At 39.6% G+C, this 21,494-nt stretch overlaps 1 protein-coding gene across 1 annotated transcript; it reads left to right on the plus strand.

Annotated features, from left to right (window-relative positions):
- Positions 1–8,832: 8,832 nt before the first annotated feature.
- On the plus strand, positions 8,833–17,247 carry LOC111152002 (C-type lectin domain containing 5A). Its single transcript, XM_022510258.1, has 6 exons — positions 8,833–8,945; positions 9,425–9,523; positions 10,302–10,361; positions 13,220–13,356; positions 15,717–15,820; positions 17,009–17,247. The coding sequence occupies exons 2-6, from the start codon at positions 9,445–9,447 to the stop codon at positions 17,121–17,123; spliced, it is 495 nt and encodes a 164-aa protein (XP_022365966.1). The 5' UTR covers positions 8,833–8,945; positions 9,425–9,444; the 3' UTR covers positions 17,124–17,247.
- The last annotated feature ends 4,247 nt before the right edge of the window (positions 17,248–21,494 follow it).

The following is a 21,494-nucleotide window of genomic DNA, read 5'->3' on the forward strand; positions in this document are numbered from 1 at the left end:
ATTGTCCTCTGTTTCTATGAGTCCAGTTATTTTAGATCTTAAAAAGAAGTGAGATCATACAACATTTGTCTTCGTCAGACTCATTTTACTTATATAAGGCCCTGAAGATCCATCCATTTTGTGACAAATTGCAAGGTTTCCTTTTTTTATGGCTGAATAAACACATTACATTTTCTTTGTCCATTCATCCATCGATAGATACTTAGGTTGTTTCCATGCCTTGGTTATTGTGAATAATGCTTCAATAAACATGGGAGGGTAGATATCTCTTTGATATTCTGTTTTCATTTTCTTTAAACATATACTCAGAAATGGGATTGCTGGATCATACGATAGTTCTACTTTTAACTTTTGGAGGAGCCCCCATACTATTTTCCACAGTGGCTGTACCAATTTACATTGCCACCAACAGTGCACAAATTTTCCACATCTTCACCAGTATTTGTTAGCTCTTGCCTTTTTGATAGTAGCTATCCTGACAGGTGTGAAATGGTATTTGACTATGGTTTTGATTTGCATTTCCTGATGATTAGTGATACTGAGAAACTTTTCATGTACTTGTTAACTAGTTGTATGTCTTCTTTGGAAAAATGTCTATTCAAGTCCTCCTGCCCATTTTTAACCATTTTGCTTTTGAGTTGTATGAGCTCCTTTGTTATATTTTGCATATTGAACCCTTATCATACATTTAATTTATAAATATCTTCTCACAGACTCAAAAGTTGAGACTTGTTCATGTTAATGGTTATGAAAGAAACTTAAATAAGGAAGTGATATGATTAGAGCAGTAATTTTATAAAGATTTGTCTAATATTGGTTTGAAGAGGAGGAGGAAAGGGGTTTAAACCATTTAAACTTCAACTGCAGTGAAAAATTTGGACTAGAATGGGGTAGTAGGAATGGAGAAGATGGAATAAATATGAGAGAGATTTGCAAATCGTCAACTAGCATCTTGATAGGTGCTTGACAAGAACGGAAGAATTGAGGAGGTTTCCAGCATGTGAGTATGTTGTAACATGATGTAATAACTAACAAAAATAAAGAAGTTGAGAAGAGAAGTGGGGTTGAGTTTAAGGAAAATGGTATGTGTGGTTTGGAATTTCCTGCAACTGGATTGGTATCAGGTTATCTATTTGGAAAACACCAGCATATTTTTGGAAATGAGGAAGTGAAATTCAGATTAGAAGACAGAACCGTAGACTTGTGGCCATCAAAAGAGAAGCTATCCTGAAAAATGCAAATCTTCAATTGGGTCATATAGGTAGGGAAAAAAATATTGGCAAGTTTGGAGGACATAAATTATGGGAGGAGCAAGCTGATAAAAGGTAGTGAGGATGATTTGAATGGGCCATATTTTTAGTTATTGCCTTCCTAGCACCTTCTTTCCTCCCTCCACCTAATGGACTAATGGCTTGGATACTTCTTTGCTGGGACATTCATGTGTAGATACACAATTGTATAAATCAGATTCACTCTTTCTTACACAAAGTCTGATTTTGGGAAGCATATTTAATACTAAATAATATAGCCTATTTTCTTTTTTTTTTCTATTTTCTATGCCAAAATTTTTCAGAAGTGAAACACATGACATGGAATAAATTTCTAAAGTTAAAAAAGATTATTTTCCAACATATACTCTCTGATTTCAAAATTGTTTGGTAAACATTCTATTCATATTTGTAAAAATCTGTACTTGAGAACAACTACTTTTCATTATGAAGCAGGATGCAATTAAATATTGCTTCTAGTTAAAATCTCAATGCACAATATTATATCTCAATGTACAATATTAATCTAAAACTGTAATGTGCAAAAGGAGAAATATTAGGTCTAGTTCCAAATCAAAAACATTATAAAATTACGAGAATATAATCTAAAAATTAAACATTTCTAATTTTCAATTTGTATTTTCAATTTGTCTCTGATATCCTACATCTGCGTTTTATGTTTGGTTTATTACAAAAGTTTTTTTCAGTGCAACAGATAAATATAGCTATTGCTTGGAATTATTATGTATATGTTTGCTTTTATCAGCTACAATTATGAAATATCACATGTAGAGAACAAACTGAGGGTTGATGGATGGAAGGATGGGCTAGATGGGTGATGGACATTAAGGAGGATGCTTTTGGGATGAGCACTGGTGTTACATGGAAGTGATGAATCACTAAATTCTACTCCCAAAACCAATATTGCACTACATATTAACTAACTTGAATTTAAACTTTTAAAAAATCCAATACTCTAAACCACATTTAGCCTTTTGAACATGTACAGCTAGAATGATGTTTGATGGCGTTGAATGACTTCGAAAGTAAATTGCTTATAGTAGCTTAAAAATAATAAAATAAAATATCATAGATTCTTTCATTCTTCTCTAGAAAATTCTCTGCCATCTTCAGTATTCTGAACACCACAGTATTTTTAGCTATAATGCATTCATGAGTGTTTGATTCTGTTGAAGTCATATAAATTCTCCTTCACTCCACAGACAGTCTTTCAGAAATGCACTGTAAAAGACTTTATGGCCACTTTTTAACAAAAGCATTACCTATTCTATTTGCATTCAGAAATTAATCCTATGGAAATTCTGGTTCTTTCTTTCAGTTAACTAAATTTTCATCAGATATCTTTTCCCTATAGCAATTGTTCTAATTTGTTTTCTACTGGCATCTTAAAAATTTTTTTAAAGATTCTATTTATTTATTTGACACAGAGAGAGATCACAAGTAGGCAGAGCAGCAGGCAGAGAGAGAGGGGGAAGCAGGCTCCCTGCTGAGCAGAGAGCCTGATGCGAGGCTCTCATCCCAGGACCCTGAGGTCATGACCTGAGCCGAAGAGAGAGGCTTAACCCAGAGAGCCACCCAGGCGCCCCTTAAATTTTCTTGGCAAAGACATACTTTGAATTTTAAATACATAAAATATTGTTTACTTTTCACATAGAAATGCACTCTCTCACATTTTGCTGGAAGCATATGGCCTCATTCTGGTTTTCCTCTTTCAGTAGGGGCCTGACTTTAAACTCTTGCTCTATTCTAAGGGGGAAAAAAACAGCCTTGCAAGCATGACACTACCTACCAACTGGGTTCCTTCCACCAAGGAGTCACTGGAGATAGACCTGGTGACTCCTGATACCTGCTCTAGCTTCCAGCCCACTGTTCCTTGTGGGAATGTGTTTTCAGCAGTGTTAGAACTTCTAGATACCTTGACATCTGTTGAAAGCTCCAAAATTTCAAAATGTTGACTCAAATTTCTTAAAACACTGAACAGATCAAACAAAATATAGCTGCATGCTGGATGCAAATTCAAATTAAACTCTGTCGTGTATTTTACTTATTAGTTCCTGAGCATCTCCATCAAAACTCTAGACATCGACTTGTCTTCTGGGACTTAGGATTTCTAAACAAAAATCTGAAACAAACCTAGTATTTACTTCCATCATAGATTTTTCTACCCAGAGCCCCCTAGAATATATTTTCTTTTTATTCTTTTTTAAATTTTTTTTTAATTTCTTTTCAGTGTTCCAGAGTTCATTGTGTATGCACCACACCCAGTGCTCCATGCAATACTTTTTATTCTTTTTTAAACAAATCACCAGTTTATGTAGGTTTGGACCTTTTTCATTGATTTTGCCTAAACTTCAACTTTTTTTCACATACACTTTTACTTATAATTTATTTGACTATTGCAGCTCTTATATTTATTCAGTTTTGTGTTCTCTCCTCTGCAAAGGGCAGTGTATGTAAAAGTTCTGCTGGATCTAGCATCATATTCTCTTCTACCTCCAATCACATTTCTTTCTTTTGTCCTTTTTCTGTGAATTATGAATTGACATTTTAGTGATATCTTCAAATATTCTCATTCTTTTTCTGCGGTATCTTATCTGCTATTCAGAGCCCTTCATGTCACTAACTGTCTCAAACATCAGCAGCTACATCTCAAAGCATTTGTTTGTCCATTTCATGATATGAGGACACATTCTTCTTATAGAGTCAGTCAGTGTTCTCTAAAATCTCAGTGAAAATAAAAGAGATTTTTTTTCTAGCATCTCCTGTGTCTGATAATGACTTTACGTCACAAACATGGCCTGCTTTCTTCACAATGTTCACCTTATTTTGAGTGATTGCATTCTCACATATCCACTGATCTCTTTTCCTCTGTGTTAAACCTGGAAGTGGGAGATTAGGGAGTCTCCCCCACATTCAAGGTCACAAGGGACCACTTAGATTTTAAAAGTGTCAAATCTTCTGGGATATGGTGAAAGAACATGGGGAGAGTTTTTCCATCCTCTGGTTCTGTTTTGGCCAACCAGAGACAACCTGAGCAGGAAGTCTGACTACTGACCATAGTGGGGTTTTTTTGCCCTGATGCTGCAGCAGCTGCTACAAATACAGTAATGTCCTCATTACCTAAGTGAATGACTGTCCCCCGCAGCATGACTTCTCATTTATTCAGTGAGTCACTGCATGAAGTGGAAGCCAACTGTGTGTTTCCATGCTGCTTCTGGTAGGCTCCAGAACCTGACACCCTAAATCCAGAACCTGACACTCTAAATCTTCCCCTCTCCAGGCTCCACAACCATGCCTCACCTCATCTCCTGACTTTTCAGGTTAGGATATACATCATACAGTTCTAATGGAGGGTTCTTCTAGTTGCTCCCAAAGCAGGCTTATTCTGCACATTCTATGAATTCTGGGTTGTCACCTTGCCTGAGTGGCAGTTTACTTTAACATGACACAGTATTAGTGTCATATATATGAACATAAATTAACTCTATATAAACTAGGAGGTGGTTAGTTATCATCTGAAATACTGTAGTCACAATCCATACTTCAGGGTGGTTATTTAAGAAAGATATGAAGATATTCCTAATCAGGAAATCAACACCTTTAGAGATGGTCTACGTCTTAAATTATCCTTACTGAAAACTACTTAATTCACACAAAGAATAACACACAAATTTTTAATTTATTGGAAGTATTTTGAAGGCCTTACCACACTCTCATGAGTAAATTATAAAAATCCGACAAGCCTAGAAGCCTAATGCCATTGTGCAGTGTTGCAAACACAGTAGATGGGCCTTCATGATGACATAGCATCTAGCAGGGGAAGAAAACAAGTACATTATCACACATTTCCCTTAGCCCACTGAGAAAAAGCACATGATATCATGAGTCCACAGATAAAGGGTGCCTAATCCCAATTGGAGTAAAGAATGAGAATCAGGAAAATTTTCCTGAAAGAAGTGACATTTAACCTGAGACTCAAATAATGAGTCAAAATTATATAGTTAAAGAGAGTATATAGGGATATATATACATGCCTGGGAGAAAGGAGGTAGATTACTGCTTTGTACATATCATGTGCTCAATAAGTATATGTCAGGACTTGGATCAAAAAGACTGTATAAAGAGCTAAAAGTTTAATGTTCCTAGCAGAACATGGGTAGGTGTGGTATCCTGAGATGTACAGAAAAACCAGAACGTATATCCCAAGTGCCTAGAAGAGTATCCGGCACATGGCAAGCACTCAGCAACATTTGCTGAAAGAATGAACATGTAAAGACTCATAGACCACACTGAGGAACCCAAACCTTATTGTAATAGCAATGGAAAGTTACTCAAATATTTCATCACAGGAATGAAACAATCAAGTCTGCATTTTAGAAAGATCATTCTGACTACAGAGTGAAGCAAGATTATAGCAAGAAGTTTCTTTGGAAACTGTTGAGAAGATGGAGGAGAGAGCCAGTGAGAGAGCAAGAGGTAGATATGAGAAAGGAGAAAAGAACCCAGATTGGACAGACTTGAGGAGATAGAATCATCATGGCATGACATCTGACTGGAAGAAAAGACAAGAGGAAAGGAGATGAGAGGAAAGGAATAGAGAGGAGACTAGGGGAGGGAAGGGGAGGGAAAGTGGAAGGGGAGGAAAGGGAAGGGAGAAGGAAAAGGGGAAGGGAAGGGAGAAGGGAAAGGAAGGAAAGAGAGAAGGGAAGGAAAGGGAAGGAAAAGACCCACATTTTATGATTTGGGCAACTGAAGAGGTGGTCTTCACATTCTGAAAGAGAGAGCATAAGAGGATGAACATGTTTTAGCAGAGGGTAGTAATTAATACATTTAGGAACATGTTGACTCCAGGTTGTCTGTAGAGCATCTCAGTGAAAAGTGAAACAGTCAGAAAATATACAGATCTGAAACTCAGAGTAAAGATTTAAGAGTCATCTTCTTGAGCATGGTTCTTGAAACCACGAGACTCAGAAGAGAAGAGGGATAAGTATACAATCTGAGGAATAGGCAGAGGAGAAGAAAGCAAAAGGAGAGGCTAGAAAGAAAGATGAGAAACCAGCAGAACGTAGACTTATGGAGGCCAAGAAAAAGTATACAACATAAAATGATGTGGGCCCTTGTTCAAGATCAGTAAATATGAAGACTAAACCGTACGCATTTAATTACTGAGTTGGAGTCATTATCTCATGATGTAGTCATGGTGGGATTCCCATCAGAGAGAGCTGAGGAGAAAGTGGGAGGGGAGGGAGAGGAGGCAGTAAAACTGACAATCCTTTCAAGAATTGTGACTGTAAATATAAGAGGAAACATCAGGTTTCTTTCAATTGCCAAGTTTTCTCATTAGGCTACTTGAAAGAATTCCTGCAATATATAGTGAAGGAAGTACTTCCTATATACTATATAGTACTTCCTATATACACTATATATATACATTTAAATGTACATGTGCCTAATAATAATGCTCAAGAGATAGTATTTTTCTCTGTGTGAAGTAATAAGTATAGTCATTTTGGTAGACTGATACCACTCCTAAACACCAAGCAATGGGGTATAGCTCAGGGGTAGAGCATTTGACTGCAAAACACCAAGCAATGAATCATAGGAGCCCTTTCTTCTAGATTTCCTTCCCAGATACCCACCCCCAATGATACCCATGGTTGCTTATCAATCCAAAGACAACAGTCACACAGTTCCTACTGTGTGTATTTTTTGCTGCCATTGTCACCACAGGGTATAGATTCTGCAAACAGGCAGCCCATCTCTTTGGTGCCATAGTTTGCCAGCTTTAATAGTTGATCCTGGAAGCTGAGGGAAGGGAAACTCCATGGCCCCTATTATTGCTCTTCCTTGGAAGAGTTCTTAATGACTATCCATTTCAATTCTCTATCAGTCTCTCTTTCTCTCTCTCTCTCTCTCTCTCTCTCTCTCACACACACACACACACACACACACACACACACACACACGCCTGCTGTTTTCTCCCAAAACAAATCCACAGTATACCCAGGAGTCTTGTTTAGCTATATATTGTGTCCCCTTCAAATTTCTTCCAAGAACAGGTATGGGCATGCTTTTCTATCTCCCTAAACCCTTTGCTAATTACAATTTAGAGAAGATTCCATTGTCTTAGTAAGATAATTGTTATATTGCAAAATACACTTGCTAAAGACTGTATTTTCATCTTAATATCATGTGAAGATTACCAAAGTTAAATCTCAGTTTTTCTCTCTTTTTTTAATTTTTTTTATTGTGGTAAAATATACATAAAATTTTCCATCTTGACCATTTGTAAATGCAAAATCTATATTCTAACATGGAAGGATATTTATATAGCGTTAGCTTAATCTATAGTGTATATATTACAAAACAATATATACAATATGATCCCATTTTTCTAAATGAACCAGTATCTATCATCGATCTAGCTATCACCTATCTATCATCTAACCTTTTACTACCTAGCCCTCTAAAAAGGATATACACCCAGAGATGTTAACTGTGACTATAGCTAAATATGTGAACTTATATGGACTTTTTTTGTTTTTCCAATTTTCCCTGCAAATATTTTCTAGCCATTTTTTGTAATGAGCACACGTAGCTTTTATATTAGGGGAAATATAATAAGAGGAAAACTTCAAATTAAATATGTAGTACAAATTCCTTGATAATAAGACTTCAGTATTATTCACCCTCACTACACTTCCTGTATTGAGCAGAGGCCATGCTCAAGAAATACTGAATGGTCCCTAGTCTCACATGGCACATGGTCTGGAAAGTAAGCTGTTGGAGCCAGAGAGGAGGAGTCCATGACAAAGGGTACTGTGCAGAGCTGTATGACAGTGAATGGAGCAGATGGGATACAGGAGGACCTGCTCACTAACACTAGTGACTTCAGGTGGATTTCTTTTGTTAAAATTTCTATTTTGACATAATTTCAGATATGCAGAAATGTTGCAAAGGAAGTACAAATAATTTCCAGATACCTTTCACCCAAATTCTCTATTTGTTAACATTTTACTACCTTTCCTTCCCACTGTATTTCATGGAGATTTAGACACTTAGAAAGGGTCAGTCTATGTCAAGGTGGATTTCCAAATTCTCCTAAAAAGGTTCCCCTGCAGGGGTACCTGGGTAGGTTAGTGGTTAAGCATTGAATCCTCGATTTTGGTTCAGGTCATGATCTCAGGGTCCTGGAATGGAGCCCGTAGTGGGCTCCATGCTTAGCAGAGAGTCTGCTTGAAGATTCTCTCTCTTCCTCTGCTTACACACACACACACACACTCTCTCTCTCTCTCTCTCTCTCTCTCTCTCTCCCTCTCTCTCTTTCACTCTCTAAAATAAATAAATAAATCTTTAAAAAAAAAAAAAAAGGTCCCACTGTATTAGAAACCCTCCGTCAGGAAGCTTCCTCTTGCAAAAGCTATAAATTCCCTTCCCTTCCTTGCCCCACCCACTCCCATTGCCAAGAACACTGAACAGGAAGAAGTGTTTGCTCAGGGATGCTGTGAAGATAGAAAGACCATGTAAAGAAGGAATCAGGGTGCTTGAGCAGAAGAAGCATATTCTCTGAAGGTGCCTCTGCCCACCACACCAAGCATAAGGCCACAAGGAAGATCCCCACCTGCAAAGCAGGCCAGCCTTCCCCAGAGAGAGCAGGTGAGTCTGTCTGTCTGCCCTCTCTGTACAGATTATTGGTCCTTCCCCAATGCCAAGAGCTTTGGGGACACTGTCTTGTCTGTCAGAGTCCTGGCATAGTCTTTTGAGAGTGAGACTTCTGACAGTTGAAATCAGTATGGCCAAGACCACAGAGAAGGTTCCAGAGCTAAGAGTACTCAAAGTCTAGGAGATTTATTTCATTAGATGGAGTTTAGGAGGCAACTGATATACAGGGCTAAAGTCTAGAGCTAAGGTATGAGTGAAGGAGAGGCACCATGCCAACTTCCAAGGCTCCCAATCACTACAAGATTCTATGCATTTTCTGGGCATGGGCTGTATCTTATTCTTGTATCTAGCTGTCATTGGCATACCTGCCTTTCAAGCCCCCCAAGGTTGCTCTGAGAAAGAAGCATGTGTCCTGCTGGAAAGAAGCCGTGCTCCCAGATGTTAAAAGTGATACTGTGCTCTAATTCCCACAGGTCTCCTCATTGCCTTCAACATGAACTGGCACATGATAATCTCTGTTCTTTTCATAGTGGTGCTTAAAATTGTTGGAATGACCTTATTTCTGCTTTATTGTGAGTATCTGAGCAACCTCCTACTCCAACCTCATACTGTCTTTTTCTTTGACTTTCCTATCAGAACACAAAGTTGAATATAAAGGCTGCACACCTAAGTCTTCCCACCTGAGGGCAATGACCAGTGTAGGGGCAACTGACAATGCTCGTCTCGCTCCCCAGCACACACAATGAGCCAGGACCCTCGGTCTTCCTTGTAGATACAGAACTGACTAGTGTCTGACAGTTAGAAGGCCACACAAATCTTTTCCCACTATAGTGTTAGTTGGACAGTCTGAGGTGAAATACTTATTAGCGCTTGTCCTTGTTCCTCAAACTTGAAAATCGGCGCCGGTTCAACCCAGTGATGAGGCTGAGATAAGAGCTGCATAATGAGATAATGGGATTTTACTGGGGGTGAAATTTCCCTCTATGTTCACAGAAGATTTCATCCAGCTGCTTAGAAGAAGCCTTGTATCAAAGGGTTTCACTGTCACTGTGAGAATCTACTCCAGCCCCAGAAACCAGTAGGGAATGTAAATGAGGAAGGAGACGTGAGTAAAAGACAGCAATTGGGTAAGAGTTGTCTTCCCTTTGAGCCAAACTGAAGGTGCAATTCATACGAATAAGTAAACACATTCACAAAAACACACCTACACATCCTCATTGACCTGAGTCAGAGAACTCCAGATCTCACAGTAATAATCAAGATGCCCCAGCAGCCCCAGGTGATGTTGGTTTGTCATAGTCATGCTGCCGCTCCCTGTGGGGCTGCGCCAACAGCTGATTTTCTTTGTAGTCCCACAGATTTTTGGCGGAAATCAAGTCAACTTCCTTCCCACAGAGAGCTATGGAACAGGTACTGTACACGACAGTGATTTCCTCCCAGCCTCCAGGTTTTTGTGTGTTGACTTCTTATAGTCCTTTCTCAAGGCCTCCTCTCCTAAGAAATTCTTTCCAGGGAGGGTCCACAAAGATATGCTAATTGCTATAGGAGGAATAAGTTCTGGGGGTTTAATGCACAGCGTGGTGACTATAGTTAACAATACCATGTTAGGGGTGCCTAGATGGCTCAGTCAGTTGGGTGTCTGCCTTTGGCTCGGGGAGCCCACATCAGCTTCCTGCTCAGCAGGGAGTCTGCTTCTCCTTCTTCCCACTGGTTGTGCTCTATCTCTCTCTCAAATAAATAAAATCTTAAAAAAAAACTACTGTATTATACACTACTTGAAAGTTGCTAAGAGAGTAGATCTTAAATGTTCCCTCTCACAAAAAAAAAAAAAAAAAGGTAATTATGTGAGATGTTGGAGGTGTTAACTAACCTTACTGTGGTAAATAATTTTGCAACATATACATGAATCAAATCATCACCTTGTATGCCTTAAATTTACACAATGATTAAGGTCAATTGTATCTCAATAAAGTGGGAAAAATAAATGCAACACACCCAGAAAAAAAAGATCTTTTTTTAAATTTATTTTGAGAGAGAGAGAGAGTGAACAAGAGAATATGAGCAAGGGGGAGGGGCCAAGGGGGAGAGAGAGAGAGGAAGAAGCAGACTCCCTGCTGAGCAGGGAACCCACCACAGGGTTTAGTCCTAGGACCCTGGGATCCTAACCTGAGCCAGAGGCAGACACTTAACCAACTGAGCCACCCAGATGCCCCAACAAAAAGATATTCTAATTCATTCCCCTGTTTTTATAGATGGGAAACCAAGACTATAAGCTGATCGAAATTTGTGATCCTCAGTTTTCCTCCTGAGTATGAGGATAATTTGTATATAATCACTGTAATGTTGTGGGAAAGGACTTTATAAACTCTGACATGTTGTACACCTAAAGGAATTGTTATACAAAAAAAAAAAAAATCAAAACCTACATCTGTACTTGTTGTGTGCCAATCACTCTGCTAGACCAACAACAGAAGAAGAAGAAGCGGGGCACCTGGGTGGCTCAGTGGGTTGAGCCTCTGCCTTCGACTCGGGTCATGATCTCAGGGTCCTGGGATGGAGCCCCACATCGGGCTTTCTGCTCAGCGGGGAGCCTGTTTCCCCCTCTCTGCCTGCTTGTGATCTCTCTCTCTGTCAAATAAATAATAATAAATAATAAAATAATAAATAATAAAATAATAAAAAAATTTTTTAAAAAAATAAGAAGAAGAATAGGAGCTATTGGCCAGCTCTCCTTGATAAAGCAAAAGGCCCCATGCCAGAAGCTAAGGGGCATAGAGATGAATGAGACATGGCAGTCCCGATCAAACCCTTCCACGCTTAAAGCTTTTTCAAGGACCTCCCTCTCACTTCCTCTTAAAACATCTATTACTACACACATCTTGAGGAGAAAGTTAATTGTTTGTTCATATTTGTATCAACTGAGGTTTTTAGTACAGTGAGCTGTATGGAAGCAACACTCATCAACTATTTATGGAGTTCCGTGAAGTTATAATCCCCAAACAGTTTCTCCTGAAAACCAGGTTATTTTATAATACAAAGAGCCTTTGAACTGGGAACTGAAATAAAAACTGAATACTAACTGATATAATTCATTCATATCATTGGAAGTAGCCGATGTGGTGTCTGGGTAAACAACAGAGGTCTTGAGCCACACGGGACAAGTAACCGGGCAGATGCAGAGAGGTTTGACCAGCCTCCAAAGACACTACACTGTCTGCGTGGCGAGCCAGTGTTCCCAGGAAGAAATGAGGCTTCTTAGAGGCCTATCAATTCCCCTATTTATACTTAAAGAAATAAATGGACTCTTCTCTACCTACAGGAAATCGCTGGAATGTTCACCTGACTCCACATCTGCCAATATCCCTGGTCCTGAAACTATTTCCCATTAGCCTCAATTCTTAGAGCCTGCAGGTGCTGATGAGAGGGGGCGAAGAGCCACCCATGGGAGAAGAGTGGGGCTAGGGGCACCAGAGATGGGGAGAACAGCACAGATGCTGTGCGCAGCTGGGAAGGGAAGTGCTCCAAACAGCACCCGGGTGGGAGGGGAGGGGGCAACACCATCAGAAGCATATATGGAAAGGAATGAGAGATTTCCTTTCTGGTACTAAATTCACCCGTTCCTCTTCCTTTCTCCTCTTCTATTTCTCAACATTTCACTCCGACTCCCCCTTCAAAAATGATATGAAGTACAACGTGGGGTGTGGGCATGACTAAGGAAGGCAGTAGTTAGATGGAAAGTTCAAAGAAAGAAAATGAAAACTTCTAGCCAGTGGTGGCCAAGAGTGCCTCATCATCGCCACTGTCTAGACACAAAGAGTTGTCAGGACCAAACAGCTGCTCTGATGTTTGTGTTGTACTCATAACACAGTTACCTTCAGGTTTTCTTTTTATTTCAGTTCCACAGACTATCGGGAACAGCAATGTCACCTTAGTTCCCACGGAGAGCCCCAGAACAGGTACAGTGCATCACAATAATCTCTCCTCTATCTCAGCTTCCTATGTGATGATTTCTTAGACACTTTTCCCATTGCCTCCTTGCTTATGGAAATTTCTTGCTCAAAGGAGCCATAAAGAGCTTCTAATTCACCTTCTTCATGTTGTCCACAGGGAAATTCAGACTAGACTGCACGAGATTTCTTCTGGGATTAAGGATGATTTGCAATGATATAACTGCTATAAAGAAACTTATGCACCACTATGTTCTGACTCAGTTCCAGGGTTCACACTCCAAACCACTAATCCTATACTCTTTTCTTGGATTTCTTTAGTCTGCCCCAGAAGGTGGTATTTTTATCAAAGAAGATGCTTTTTGTTGTCCCCTTTTGAACTGTCCTGGAACAAAAGCAGGGACTTTTGCAAGACAGAAGGATCCACTTTGGCCATTGTTGACACACCAGAGAAATTGGTGAGAATATTAGGATGGTACAGTAAAGTGGCTCACCCTACAGCCACATCGGGAAGTGGAGATGGTGGGGCAATTTGGTTGGTGCAACATGGGCTGGGTGGAGGAGAGGAATGGAGAGGTGGCTGGCTGAGACCCCAAGCCCCTTGCTCTGAATCTGGTGGTGAGAGACTTCTCAGTAGCAGTGGGGTGTTCTCCTCGGATCATTTGAGCTACAGAAATCCACACTCTATGATCTCTCCCATGAGGCTTAGCAGTGCACTAGTATCCTGGGGATGGGCCAGGATATTTAAAATGCAGGGAATGACCAAATGTGTTTAAAAGTTGTTTAAAAACTATAGAATACTTCATATATGTGAACTCTTAATGTATCACCCAAGTAGGCCTCAAAAATAAAGAAGATGCAACTTAACAAAATTAGCCATATGAAAAACAAAGGATCAGGTCATAGAATTGGGTTGCAGTATATAATTATGACAATAAAGATGGCTAACACAATGCAAAAAGCTTTATTTTACTATCTCTCTTTATCCTCCTAACAATTCCAAGGAGGTATTATCATTATCCATATCTCAAATATAAGGAGGCTAAGGCACAGAAAAATAATTTGACCTAGGTCATACACCTCCTAAGTGACAGGACAGGATTAGATTGAGATCTCGCTAACTCTAAAACCCACACTCTATATCAATTTTAGATCATAAGTTATTTTAGTTTATAGTTGCCTCTCCTTCAAATCCTAAGAACCTGCTGGGTTCTAGGCATGTGAGAGATATTATATGCCTGCTTCTCTGCCCTTCACCTTTCACCCTTCCTCTATAAAGTCCTCCTGTGGTTGAGGAGAATTCATAAGAGGGCCCTCTCTGAATCTTGGTAGCAGGTGTCCAACAAAGAGCAGGGGTCAGGATGCTAGCTCTGAAGCTAAGTGTACAGGTGGAAAGGGAAAATGTCTTATGGAAGAAAGCCAGGAGTAGTATAGGGTGGGGGTGGGGGCAGGAGAGAAAAAGAGAAGAGAAGAATAGGGGTTGAGAGAGGAAGTTTACATCCTCTTCCTCTACTCAGCCCTCAAATTCTGGTGCAACTCAATTGTCATCCTTGGCATTCCCCAGAAAAAGCTCATCACGCCAAAGATTTGCTAGTGATCTCAAGTCTGTATCCCCAGCTAGTTGTCTCTGGACCAAACAGTATATCAAAATCCACACTGATGTTTTAAACATACCACAAATGCACCATGTCCAAAACTGAGTCAAATTATATTTTGCCTCACCTGGTTCCTCTTTTTGTGTTTCAAGTATTGGCAAGCAGTCATGTTATCCAACATTAAATGCTGATGGTTTTCCGAGACTTCACCTCTTCTCTTCTCCCCTTATTTACAAAAGCGGGCTAAACTGCTGGTTGTATTTTGCCAACCCTTGTCTTAGATCACAATTTCTTTAGGGAGAAACCAATTTGTTTCCATATTCCTCAGCCTTGTACAATGGCTCACTGGACACTCAAGAAATCTTTGTTAAATGAGGAAGTATGGTAACTAATTTTAAAGAATAATGAAATGAGATATTTCAGGGAAGGAGAATATAGGAAAAGGAGGAATAAAGTTAACAGCCCTGGGGATGGAGGGAATATCCAAGTGAACTTGGATATCCACTGATTACAGGAGGTATGTGAAGAGTACAGCAAAGAGCCCAGGGACTCCCCAACTTCTAACGGGTGATTTGTGATTCATTAGCTTAATAAAGAAACTAATATATCATGGATTGGTATCAATTTAGCAAATACTTAAAAAAAAAAAACACTGATTTTTTTCTCAACACACTTTTTTTTTCAGCACACTTTTAAATCTCCCTAACTATAGTCCCTTGCTATGTACTCAAGAGATTCACTTGATCCAACGTCATTTGGAATGTAAAATTTCTGGCAATGAAATAAGCCTATGCAGAGAGGCATTCCAAATTAAAAAAAAGAAGAAGTATTCAAAAACACGCTCTTTTAGATCATATAGTATCCTTCCTCTTCATTTTCAAAGTGTGATCCCTGAAAAGCAGCATCAGCCTCACCTGGAGATTTGTTGGGAATGTAAATTCTTAGTTGCCTACACCAGACCTACTGAACCAGAAGCCCAGTAAACTGTTTTAACAAGACCTCCCAGTGATCCTGATGCTCTGTGCCTACTGAAAACTACTCTAGGGGTTATGGTGAGTGCCAGCTATAGCCAGCCCCAGAGTCCTTTACCAGCCTTCCATGTTCCCAGAATCAGCTATAATCAGGGCCTGCTGTCAAAAGGAGACAGCAGCAAAAAAAAAAAAAAAAAAAAAAAAAAAAAAAAAAAAAAACCTTTTTGTTGAACTACTTTTTTAAACTTCTAGAAATTTCTCCAGGACAAAACGGGTGCTGAGAAGTATTTTATTGGCTTAAACCAGCAAGCAAAGAACAGATGGCATTGGATTGACAACTCCATATTTAATGGCAAGTATGTGAATATTTCACATTTTTCTAAGGATCTTAGTTCACCTTAAGAAACCTGACCTGAGATTCAGTGGGTTTGTCCTGGAATAGCACAAAGGTTGAGACTTGGTTTTTTGTTTTATTCCTCTCCTTTCTTCCAACTCATCTATTTCCAGAGACACATTTTTTTGTAAGCTTATAAAGAAAGATATCAAACATTTTTAAGTAGAGAAAAGAGTATTCATATGAGTTATTTTGATCAAATCAAGATCTCAACAAATCCATATACATGCTATTTGTTTGATATATCTCCGAAGTGTCTTTTAACCCACCGACCATACTTTATCACTAAGTTCTTATAAACTCCCCAGAAGAGGCTTCTTTATGTAAAACACTGGTGGTGAACATGACATTCCTGGTGTACATATGAAGGTGTTAAGTCAGACAGAAAGCAAGTCAGTTCCCCAGCCTATACCTGGGCTTCTCACAGGAAGAAGGAAATTAAGATTCATTCAAAGTCTACTGAATGCCAGGCACTTGCTAAGCAGTTACTCACGTCATTTCGTACAGTGCTCACAAAGATGTTGTACAAAAGATTTTATTAATCCTCATTTAGCAGCTGAATTGAGGCTGGGAGGCTTAAAAATGTACTGAATATCACCAAGCTGGGAAACGGTAGAACCACAATCTAATCACACATCCACTTGACTCCAAAACTCATGACCTTTTTATGAAACCAAACTCTTTCCAATAAGATTCAATGACAGAAAAAGAGGTGGGAGAAGGCCAACACACTTTCTCCTAAAGCCAGTCGGGGCCTACGAAAGGAGGAACAACTTCTTTCCTCTGCCTCTCAGTCCTCCTGCTGTGAACTTAGCCTATGCAGTATTAAAACATCATTTCTTTTTTTTTATTACGTTATGTTAGTCACCATACAATACATCATTAGTTTCGATGTAGTGTTCCAAGATTCATTGTTTATGTACAACACTATTTCTGAGACGAGAAGACAGATGAGATGTTTCTAACCAACCACAAGAGTGAGTTAATCCAAGACCGTGAGTCCATAAATGCTCACAGGAGAGCTCACAGGAGAGCTCACAGGAAAGGGTGGGTGTGGAGCTGGATTTGGGGATGGGGGTGGGGGAGACTGGAATCAGCAAAAGTCATGGCTGAAACAATGTACCTTTACCACACTTTCTCTCCCATTTAGCATTAGCAGTCAGCATGAGAATTTCAACTGTGTGACTATAGGCCTAACAAGGACATACAATGCTGCATCGTGTGACAGCAACTTCCGCTGGATCTGTGAGAAGCCAGCCAAATGAGTGCAGTTCTCTGTGGCCGCTGATAGTAATGACAAATACACTTTTGGAAAAAGCAAAAAGAATATAATTGGGATTGATTCGGGAAATGTAGAATATCAAATTAGTGTAATTGTCTTCCACAGGTCACTGACAAAGAGGTCCCAACAAATCCTCAGGGCTTGGGCTCCACAGCCCCTCCATAAATATACTTGCAAAGGCACAACAGAGCTAAACTCCCCATTCTGGGCCTGCAACATCCCCAAGACTCCACTTCCTGTGGGTGTCACACCATTGACTCTTTTTAGATCTGCACCAGGCATCTAGTCAGTGATCCCTTTCTCCATCTATCTACTCTGAGAGGTCTCTGCCTATATAGGGAAATGATCTTCTGGTTTGGGGGACTGGGTGAAAGCCATCTCGAGAAGACGGGGTCATTTTATGGAAACAACTTAGCTGATATAGTGACAAAGTCTATTTCCACAGAACTGAGCATTTCTGACTGATCAACAGGCTGTTCTGACTGTTGCCAGGCTCTGTTTTATCCTCAGAACACATGCCCCTATGACCAAGGAGAAACTGCAGACTGAGCAGGTGAAGACATTATTTAGAGAGTAGAAAGGGTGGAAGAGAAAGAAACTCAGATTCCTGACCTCACCTCTGTTCCCAAGAGACCCTCATTCTCATGGACCAAGAGACCCATGTTCCCCCTGAACCCCAGGTGGGATAGCAGAGGCCCTCCTCAGTCTGAATTGAGGCCGGGCCTAAGAAAGGGTTCCTGGAACCAACCTTGGAGCAAAGAAAGCATTGTTCACAGGAATGGACAGTGATCTGGCCAGGGCAGGAATTTCCCAGGGAATCCTTTTGAAAATAACCAGACAGCCAAGATGACCAACCAAACTAATCAATGTTTTTCAACAAAGCCCTGAAGAGACACTCAGGCTTAAATTCTCCTGGTCTTGACTTGAATCTCCATTTTAGTATATTTTTATTACCTGACCATGCTTTTTGAGTGTATTCTAAGAACTATAATAGTCTCCTGGTCTCCGGTGGTCATAGTGTCTCCGGTGTCTGCCGTTTAGAGAAACCCTGCTATCAGGTACAGCCTCATGACCCAAAGATGTCACACCCTTAAACTAATTGGCATCACACCAACTTAGAACTGGTCCAGTTGAGCAAGGAGTAAAAAACAGGGGGACTATTCAAGGAAACATAGTGTATAGGCAAGAAGTAGGCATATAGTGGAGAGGGAACACTAGGGACCGATAGAACTCATATGCAGGAGGAAATGGAGTTCATTTAGCCATACTGGAATAAAGGCAAGATAAAGACAAGAAAGTCTTGAGGCATCCTGACTATTCTCTGCACTTGCAACAAAACATCAGCCACATACCCTCCTCAGTAAATGGAAAGGAAAAAAGAGACACCTGTGTGTTTGGAGTAATAAGAATTAAGCCATAAGGGAAGACTGTATTAAACTAATGGAAATTATAGTCACCTAAGTAAATTGTTCATCATTTGTTTCTCATAACAACACACCACAATTACAGTGTATATCATCAGATGTATGTCAAAGAAAATTATTGTTTTATTGTTTATTACAAAACTAAGTTCTGTTCTTATATTCCTGGGCCTCATAATTTTTGTCCAATTATCATGGCCACTTATAATTTTTAAAAAATGAGAAAATACATTTAAGTGTTAGAAGTTCCTTGAAGTAATTAAAAATAGAGCTTCCCTATGACCCTGCAATTGCACTACTGGGTATTTACCCCAAAGATACAGATGTAGTGAAAAGGAGGGCCATCTGTACCCCAATGTTTATAGTAGCAATGGCCACGGTCGCCAAATTGTGGAAAGAACCAAGATGCCCTTCAACGGATGAATGGATAAGGAAGATGTGGTCCATATACACTATGGAGTATTATGCCTCCATCAGAAAGGATGAATACCCAACTTTTGTAGCAACATGGACGGGACTGGAAGAGATTATGCTGAGTGAAATAAGTCAAGCAGAGAAAGTCAATTATCATATGGTTTCACTTATTTGTGGAGCGTAACAAATAACATGGAGGACACGGGGAGATGAGAGGAGAAGGGAGTTGAGGGAAATTGGAAGGGGAGGTGAACCATGAGAATGGACTCTGAAAAACAATCTGAGGGTTTTGAAGGGGCGGGGGGTGGGAGGTTGGGGGAGGCAGGTGACAGGTATTAAGGAGGACACGTATTGCATGGAGCACTCAGTGTGGCACAAAAACAATGAATACTGTTACGCTGAAAAGAAATATAAATAAATAAATAAATAAATAAATAAATAAATAAAATTACCAAAAAAAAAAAAAAAAGAAGAAGAAGAAGTTGCTTGAAGGAGGTTACCAGAAATAATATGTGTTTGGGGTAGAGTGGATGTGGTGTTAGCAAAGAATAAATGTTGCAGTTGAGGTGAGTATTAGGGGGAGAGGCTGAGTCTATGGTAGATAAAGAAAACAGAATTCTACAACAAAGGAAGCCCCAGAATCCAGAGAACAGAAAGAAAACCACAAACTTTCTGTTTTGAGAAGGGAGAAGTGTGTTGCCACACTTCCTGTTTTATGACAGAATACAATTCAGACTTCCATAGTCAGGAAATGTAGATATCTAGTAATTCCCCTAGTAGCCCAAATTTCCTCCAAGATGAAGACACACTTCTGTGAAAGTTCTAGAAGAGGCCCAGCAGGCTGGGGTGGGAGTAGGGAACATATAGGGAATATGGGCCCTTTGGTTTTAAATTCATTACTGGGGGCTACAAGGGTTGCTGGATCCTTAAGAGGGTAGATAAATGTGACCTTATTGGACAGCAGTGGTATGTATGAGGGTTTTTTTTAAAGCAATGGAAATTTAGTAAACCCCTTGATTAGAGTTTTTGACTTTGCTTCCAATATGCGATGTGAATCTGTATGGATTTCTTACTCTTTCTGTCCCTTTCTTTCTTTCTTTATAAAATGAGGCAGTAATACTCCTCTCACAAAATTCATGTGTATATTAAATAAAATGCCCACTATGTACTTCAATGGCAATAAACATAGGGGAAGCACTTTGTGGAAGATTTGAAGCTGAGATTTTTATCAAAGAAGTACTCTTCAATTTCCTAAAAGCTGAATGTAGGAAAGCCACTTAATTTCTCAGAATTTCTGTTCACTCATTTATAATATCCGAATAAAACTGTGCCCAAGTCAGGAAAAGGTGCATCAAAAATTCTGTGACTGTCAAGACCATACTTTCCATGGCTCTGGCTTACATTCACATTACCCATCCTGTCTGTGTGAGCTGCTGTTCCCATGACCAAAGTCATTGACCCCCATCCTCAGATGTTGATAGATCAGGACCGATTCATGACTAAAAACATCAGGTAGAGGTAACCTTTGCCTATTTTCCCTGCTATTGCCAACTCCCACCCTCAGAAACCATATCCTTTGGTGACCCTTGCCTTCTGAATAGTCCTGCTGCACTTCCTGAGTCTCCCTTAGCACAGTCTGAGCAATAATGCAGTAAAAGTCTTACCCTCCACTCTTACCTACTGTAGACTCTCATAGAGACTATAACTCCTGCAGGGGGTCCTCATGATTCCCTTAGGTATCCTCACTAGTGCCCAGTGAGTCTGTTGTAGCAGAGGTATTTGAGTATCTCTCAAGCCACAATCTTGCTCAACTTCGCATACAAAGACTAGACTAACAAAATCCTTCATTCATAGGACATTTCCATAATTGACACATGCCAACGGGTCTTTTTTATGCATTTGTTTTGTCATATATATATATTTATACACATATGCATACATACTTATGTGTGTGTGTGTGTGTGTGTGTGTGTATGTGTGTGTATATATATATATATATATATATATATATATATATATATAAAACACCCATATATAACCATACATATTACATACAGGTAATAATACCCATGAAACTGCGCAACATGAAAACTAGAATCTTGTTTTTTCTTTTTTCTTTTTTTTTGAAAGAACACATGTGAGCAGGGTTGAGGAAGGGGCAGAGGGAGAGAAAGAATCTTCAGTAGACTCCACATCTGGGGGGAGCCCTACACAGAGCTCAATCTCACAACCCTGAGATCATGACCTGAACCAAAACCAGGAGTCAGACGCTTAACCTACTGAGCCATCCAGGCATCCCTGAAAGCTAGAATCTTTATAACAGTTTATATCTACCTCTATGGTCTTCTCCTATTCCACCCTTCTGTCTCCCAACAACACAGGCAACCACCATTCTGATTCCTGTGTTCATCATTCAGTTTTTTAAAAATTAATTTCTGTCTAATTTTTATGTACTCTTTTTAACCTTATAAAAAGGCATTGTGATGTAAGGAATCTTTTAGAACTTGTTTTTTCATTTC

Source organism: Enhydra lutris, unplaced genomic scaffold, assembly GCF_002288905.1.
Source record: "Enhydra lutris kenyoni isolate GAN:26980312 unplaced genomic scaffold, ASM228890v2 scaffoldscaffold27, whole genome shotgun sequence".
NCBI classification, from domain to species: domain Eukaryota; kingdom Metazoa; phylum Chordata; class Mammalia; order Carnivora; family Mustelidae; genus Enhydra; species Enhydra lutris.